Below are 7,789 nucleotides of genomic sequence, written 5' to 3' on the forward strand. Positions count from 1 at the left end.
GGAGAATACTGAAAGTGCCATGGGCTGCCAAAAGAACCAATAGATCTGTTTTGGAAGAAGTGCAGCCAGAGTGCTCCTTGGAGGCCAAGATGGCTTCGTCTCTCATACTTTGGACATATTGTCCGGAGGGAATAGTCGTTGGAAGAGAATGTTATGCTGGGTAAGGTGGAGGGTCAGAAAAAAAGAGGAAGACCCCTAACGAGATGGATTGGCCAGGTGGCATCATTGATGGACTCAAGTGTGGCAGAGGTAGTGAGGTTGGCCCCGGATCAGACATTGTTTCGTTCTCCTGTGCATGGGGTCGCTATGAGTCGGTTTTGACTCGATGGCACCTGACAACAAAACAAAAAATGGTACCAGAGCTCCTTCTTGGATCAACCATCAACTCTCACAGAAGCAGCAGTCAAGAAATCAAACGACGTATTGCATTAGACAAATCTACTGCACAAGACCTTTTTAAGTGTTGAAGAGCAATGAGCTTGAGGACTAAGATGCCCCTGACGCAAGCCATGGTATTTTCAATCATTTCATATGCATACGAAAGCTGGACAGTGAATAAGGAAGACCATAGAAGAATTGATACTTTTAAGTTATGGTGTTGGAGGAGAGTATTGAAAGTGCCATGGGCTACCAAAAGAACCAACAGATCTGTGTTGGAAGAAGTGCAGCCAGGGTGCTCCTTGGAGGCCAGGAGGGCCAAACTTCATCTCTCATACTTCAAACATATTGTCAGGAGGGACCAGTTGCTGGAGAAGGATATCATGTTTGGTAAGGTGGCGGGTCAGAGAAAAAGAGGAAGACTCCCAGTGAGATGGATTGGCAAAGTGGCAGCATCAATGGACTCAAGCGTGGCAACAATTGTGAGGTTGGCCCGGAACTGGGCAATGTTTTGTTCTGTTGTGCTTAGGGTCGCTGTGAATTGGTACCAACTCGATGGCACCTAACAACAACAAGTGGCACCATGGGTTCAAACTCACCAGCTGCTCCACAGGAGAAAGATGAGGCTGTCTGCTCCCACAAAGCCTTGGAAACCCTCGGGAGCAGTTCCCTTCCATCCTGTAGGGTTGCTAGGAGTCGGAATGGAGTTCAGGCTGTGGGTTTGGTTGGTTTTTGTTTTTAGCTTCTCATCATTTTGTCCTTATGTTTTTGGCAACTGAGAAGGCGAGTTTATGTTTGCTGGAAGGGGTATTAGACCGAGACAGAATGGTTCCTCAGGGAATTCGGTTTATAAATTGAGGTTCCACAATGTCCAACCCTGAGTTCCCCCCAGGAAATTGACTTCCCACTAAGTGGAGCCTCTGGAAACGGGCCCAGGAGCCCACCTACAAGACGAGACTGGACTCCGAGTGCCATACTTTAAGCTCCATTTAGGGATTTAATCCCAATTTGTTCAGATTCCAGCTTTCCCAATCTTTATCTTCCCAATCCCACTCCAATTCTGCCTAGCTCCCATCACCATGGCAACCCCGGTCCCCTGAGTAAGAAAAGCATCAAAGCTGCTCCCAGCTGCCAGCCACCATCCTGTCCCCCTGGTCAGTAGGGACACACTTACTCTGTCCAGGAGCACAGAGCCCTCACATGCTGGGAGTTCCACATGTAGGCAAATCCTGTGTCCCCTCCCCGCAGGCTGAGAGTCCGGAGACTAATTGGAGAGGGTAGATGAGTGGGGGTGGCAACCCTGGCCTTTGAGTGCCCCTGTATGGCCCACCCCTCCAGTGGGTTCCTCCATGCCTGGGATCTTGGGCGGAGATGGGCTAGAGCAAAGGCTGGGACACACCCATGGCCCCTACGTGGATATAGGCTTGGTCCCCTCACCCAGGACTGGTCCTGGGAGTCAGCTTAAGGGCCGGGGTGAGCAGATCTCCTATCCCACTAATCCCTTACCTGTGAGTGCAGGGCTGGCTGGGAGGTAAGGCTCAGGGAATGGGGAGTGAGAGGTGAAGTCAAGGTGGGGAGGGAAGGGGTTTTGTCAGCAGGAGAAACCCCTGCACAGGGGTGCTGGGAGGGCCCAGTCTGGTTGGGTGAAAAGCTCTGGCTCACCCCAGCCTGTCAAGTTCTGCCATGACCTTGGCGAGGTGGTCCTCTCGGTGCCTCAGTTTCCCCAGTGTAGAAGGGTGTGTTCTCTGGTAGGGTGGCCAGGTTCACATGAACTCGCGTACCTATAGCACATGGAGCTGGGCTCTGCAGCAGGGGGACTTTGTTCAAGATCTTCATGGAACCTGGATCCACCTGGCTGTTCCATCCCTTCCTCAGCGAGCCCCTTGGGCCTCTCCCATGGTTTGGGGGTAATCCTAGGTTTCCTGCCTCCCTATATTCCCCTCTGGAGCCCGCCAAGGTGCTTAGGGCTTACTAGGGTAATTGTTTGCTGCAAGCCTGCACCCCCATCTCTGTGACGCCCCACACCCACCCTATGAGGGCAAGACCTGGGCTCCCTCTGTCCCTGCAGAATCCAGCTCAGTGGATGAAGGGAAGACGAGGGGAGAGGGGCACAGAGGGAGGAGACGGGCATGACCAGTGAGGGCAGTACCTCCTGTCCCCAGGTCCGCGACTACGACTATTACGGGTCCTATGGGCACCAGGCGCACACAGACTACACCTACAGCAGGCTGCTGGGCGAGGAGTACACCTTTGACTTCCCGCTCCACCACAACATCGTGAGTAGACGGGCCCCACCCACACCGGACGGGTGTTAGTTCAGGGACTAGAGATGCTACCACGTGGGGACAGGTGTGTGTTCAGATGAAGGCTGGGGCCCCACCCCACACAGGTGTGTGTTCAGGAGTAGACTAGGGAAGAGTTTGTGTTCAGGTGGAGGCTGGGTGCTCTGCTCCTCATAGAGACAGGGCTATGTTCCTAAGGGGTTGCCTTACCTCTATCCTCCAGGGGCCCCTCTAAGTCTGTCTGGGCTCCACACTCACCCCGTCTGAGGGGCAGTTAGAAATTGAGGATACCTGGATGCCGGGGCCTCAGGGCTTCCTTTCTCTGAGCAGTCCTTGAGTCCTTGAGCTCTGCAGGTGGGGGGGTGCCTCATTGGGTGGGGGTGCAAGGGGACCCCATGGCCACAGCCCCAGTGCATGTACAATAGTTCCAAATAAGAGCATTTCCCCCTGATTGTCTCGGCCACATAGAGGTCCCCACTGCTGAGGGAGGCAGGCCTTATGTCCTGCGTGTGGTACTGGATGACCCAGGGTGGAGCATCAGACACAGCGCTGGGCTGGCCCGTCCAAGACCAGAAGGAGGGTGGACCTGAATGACCAGACTGGCCAGGTGGTCTTCTGGAGGCTTCCATGTCCACTGGGGCAGAACGGACAAGGTCTGGGGACCAGGCGGTCCCACTTCACACTGACATTCTTTCAGGAATGTTCTTTCTGCAGCTTTCTCAGAAAGACCACCACCAAAAGTCGTTCACCCTGAGCCCACCGTGGCATTTTGAAGATTGATTCAAGGATGTTGAATTTGTCCCAATGGATACTACTACACTGTGGGGGTGGGGAGAGCCAGGCCTGATGCTGGGGGTCCCTGCAGCCTGTGGAGATTTCCCATGCCTCTGGTCATGCTGAGGGGCAGTGCAGTAGGTAGGCTTCTGGGCTCTGCTGCTGCCACCTGAATATCTTCATCCACTCTGAAGCAGGGCCCCCTCTCACTGTGCACTGGACCCCACGGATTTTGTAGGTGGTCCTGGAGGGTGGTTGGATCAACTCCTGATCCATGGCACACCCAAGCCCAACGGAACGAAGTGTTGCCCGTGGTTGCAGCAGCCCCTTAATCACATGTGGTTTCAGCTGCCGTGTAATCAGCTCTGGCTAATGACAACTCCACAGTATCAGAGTGCAGCAGCTCTGCAGAGTTTCCAACGGCTGATTTTTCAGACGTGATCTCCAGGTCTTTTTTCCAAGGTGCCTGTGGGTGGACTTGAACTGCCAACGTTTTAGCAACTGAGCTTATTAAATGTGTGTGTTCTTCTTAGGAACCCCTTACACTCACCGTTTCCCCCTAAGCTTTAGTGGTAGTATACCTGATAATGCGCTGCAGAGAGCAGAAAGAAGTATCATAAGGCTCCGCTCAGTGGCCGAGCACCCTCAGCACCCACTCCTCAGTGGGGTGAGTGTGGCTCGTCTGGCACCTCCACGTCTGTAGCCTGGCGGACATTCTGGCCCCCGAGGACGTGGGAGCTCAAGTAGACGCCAAATTGGCTCGTGGCTTCGTGCAGCCTCCGCCAACGCACCCGAACAGTCCTAAACCATGAAACCCGCACTTGTTTCCAGCGTTGGCACTGTCCCCAGACCAGCAGAGGAACCACAGCCGACAAGCTGACTTTGGCTTCCGTCTGCGGCCCCAACACCATCAGCAAAGGCTGCTCCCAGCAAAGAGCAGGAGACAGTAAGAGGTAGTGATGTCTGGAGGAGGCGGAGGACTGGAGATACTCCACGGGGCACTGTACCCCTCCTGTGGTGTTTGCCAATTTCCATGGTGTAAATACGCCCACCAGGGCTGAACATAACCCACCAGCATGACTTCGTGGAGACATGAGTACCTCGGTGTCTCCCCTGGGTTTTTGAGGCCACTTAAGTATGTGTGGTGGTCAGGCTTGGAGGAGACAATGATGTGCAGTGATTACCTATTGTCCTGGCCAGTATGATGAGAGGACTGAGTGTGGACAGCCTTATCTTGTTGCGGGTCTTCAGGACAAAGCGTTCACTCGTTCACCATAACGTCTGATAATAGTTTGAGGTTTTTATGTATCCCTGCATCAGATCAAGAAAGTTCCCTTCTATTCTTAGTTTGGTGTGTGTGTGTGGGCGGGGGGAGGGGGGCTCTCCGGTGGGGGGGCTTATCATGAAGTGTTGAAATGTGTCAAGCAGCTTTTCTGTTTCTATTGAGATAGTTATATTGGTTTTGTTCTTTAGTCTATTAATATAGTGTATCAGGTTAATACAGTGTATCAGGTTAATACAGTGTATCAGGTTAATACAGTGTATCAGGTTAATACAGTGCAGAGCATATCAGGTTAATTGAAGTCCTGGTGTGGCGCTGTAAGGTAAGCACTCAACCGCAAGGTCAGTGGCTCAAACTCACCAACCACTCCCTGGAAACCCTAAACAGGGTTACTATGTGTCGTAACCAACTCAACAGCACTTACAACAACTTACATTCCTGTGATCAAGCCCATTCAGTCATGGCGTGTAATCCTTTTTATATGTTGCTAGATTTGATTGCTAGTGTTTACATTACATAGTATTTTTGTGACTGTGATCATAACGAGTATTGGTCTGTAGTTTTCTTCTAATGTCTTTGGTTTGGGAACCAGGACAGTGATGGCTTCCAGAATGAGCAGAGGAGGGTTTTGATGGTGGAGGTTTGACTTATTCATCTTTGAGTGTCTGGTAAAGTTCACCAGTGATGCCTGGGATTTCCTTCTTGCTTTTAACTTTTTACTGTGATTCAGATGAAAGTTTGCAGAGTAAATTGGTTTTCCATTCAACAGTTCAAGCGTATTTTGATTCACGGTATTGCTTGCCGTTCCCACAACGTTCCAGTTTCCTGTTTCCATTCTTTTCTTCCTTATCCCTACCTGCCTTCTGGGAATCATCCCTGGACAAATGCTGCCCTTGTGATCTATGGTGGGTTGCTTTAAGGAGTGGGGACATGGTGTGATAATTTACCGTATAAGGACGGACTGTCTTTTGGCTGAAAGTTGAGCCACCGGGGTGAGTTCAAGTACAGGCTTGAAAAGAATCTAAGGGCCATAGTCTCAAAGGTTCCACCAGTCTCTATTTGCCCAGCAATCCTGGTCTTCTTTTATGATTTTGAATTTAATGCCATATTTTTCTCTCACTCTATCTGAGACTTCCTACTGTGATCTGTTCAGAACTGTAGGAATTGGTAGCCAGACTCCATCTTAGTTCTGCTGCCAGATTCCTGGGATTTTCTTTGTAGGGGATTTAAAAATGCTTAAGTCAGTCTGCTTACTTGTTATATAAGGAGCTCTGGTAGCATAGTGGTTACAAATTGGGCTGCGAACTGCAAAGTCAGCTGTTCAAAACCACCAGCTGTTCTGTGGGAGAGAGATGAGGCATTCTGCTTCTGTAAAGATTTACAGCCTCGGAAACCCTGTACCGGGGTCGTTATGCATTGGAACTGACTCCACGGCACATGACCACCACCACCATCACCATTTGTTATAGATCTATTGAGAGATTCTGTTTTTTTCTTAGATTAGTTTCAGTAATTTGTATATTTCTAGGAATTTGTCCCCACAACTTGTCTTTCAGTTTGTCCTACTGAGGTGGTTTATGTGTCGCTGTGATTCTAGAAGCTATGCCTCCGGTATTTTAAATACCAGCAGGGTCACCATGGTGGACAGGTTCAGCTGAGCTTCCAGACTAGGAAGAAGGCGAGGTAGACCACTTCTGAAGGGTTAGCAACTGAAAACCTCTGACTAGCATCAGCACATTATCTGATACAGTGCCAGAAGGTGAGTCCCTCAGGTTGGAAGGCGCTCAAAATACAACCGGGGAAGATCTGCCTCCTCAAAGCAGAGCTAACCTTCATGATGTGGATGGAGCAAAGATTTCAGGACTCACATTTACTGACAGGGCGTGACTGAAAATGAGAAGAAAAAGCTGCAAACATTCATTAATAACCAACGGGGGCATGGAATGTAGGAAGTCACTAGGCAAATCTCAAAGCTTCTGCAAAAGACCTCTATTAGGTGTTAAGACATCACTTGAGGACTAAGGTGTGCCTGACCCAAACCATGGCCTTTTTGATCACCTCATATGCATGTGAAAGCTGAACAATGGGTAAGAAAGAAGGCAGAAGAGTTGATGCATTTGAGTTTGGGTGTTGGAGAAGAATATTAAAAGTACCTTGGACTGGCAGAAGAATAAACAAATCTGTGTTGGAAGAAGTACAACCAGAATGCTCCTTAGAAGCTAGACTGTTGAGACTTTGGCTCACGTACTTTGGGCATGCAATCATGAGGGACCAATTCCTGGAGAAGGACATCATGCTTGGTAAATTGATTGTTGTCGTTGTTAGCTGCCTAGGAGTTGGTTCCAACTCATAGTGACCCTGTGCACAATAGAATGAAACATTGTCCAGTCCTGAACCGTCCTCAGTCTTTGTTACACTTGAGCCCATTGCTGCTGCCACTGTGCCAATCCATCTCGTTGGCGGTCTTTCTCTTTTTCACTGGTCTTCTTCCACTTTACCAGCAAAATGTCCTTCTCCAGGGACTGGTCCCTCCTGATAATTTTTCTGAAGTACAAGAGACAAAGTCTTGTCATCCTGGCTTCTAAGGAGCATTCTGACTGTACTTCTTCCAACATAGATTTGTTTATTTTTCTGGCAGCCCATGGCACTTTCAATATTCTTCTCCAACACCATAATTCAAATGTATCAATTCTTCTATGACCTTCCATATTCACTGTTAACTTTCACATGCACATGAGGCTATTGAAAATACCATGGCTTGGGTCAGGAGCACCTTAGTCCTCAAACTGACATCTTTGCTCTTCAACACTTTAAAGAGGTCTTATGTGGCAGATTTGCCTAATGCAAGACGTCATTCTGTTTCTTGACTGTTACTTCCATGAGTGTTGATAGTAGATCCAAGAAGAATGACGTCTTCAACAGCTTCAATATTTTCTTCATTTATCATAATGTTCTTTATTGGTCCATTGGTGAGGATTTTTGCTTTCTTTATATTGAGGTGCAGCCCATACTGAAGGCTGTGGTCTTTGATCTTCATAAGTAATATTTTTAAGTCTTCTTGGCTTCCAGCAAG

General features: G+C 49.4%; 1 protein-coding gene across 1 annotated transcript in view; it reads left to right on the top strand.

The window, feature by feature from the left end:
• The window catches only part of SARDH (sarcosine dehydrogenase), a 54,222-nt gene that overhangs the window by 18,127 nt on the left and 28,306 nt on the right, over positions 1-7,789 (top strand). The window contains exon 12 of the mRNA XM_006863713.1: positions 2,541-2,654. Within this exon, the coding sequence (XP_006863775.1) occupies positions 2,541-2,654 (114 nt within the window). The remainder of the gene's footprint in view (positions 1-2,540; positions 2,655-7,789) is intronic.

The sequence above is a fragment of the Chrysochloris asiatica genome, unplaced genomic scaffold, assembly GCF_000296735.1.
Source record: "Chrysochloris asiatica unplaced genomic scaffold, ChrAsi1.0 scaffold00056, whole genome shotgun sequence".
NCBI lineage: Eukaryota > Metazoa > Chordata > Mammalia > Afrosoricida > Chrysochloridae > Chrysochloris > Chrysochloris asiatica.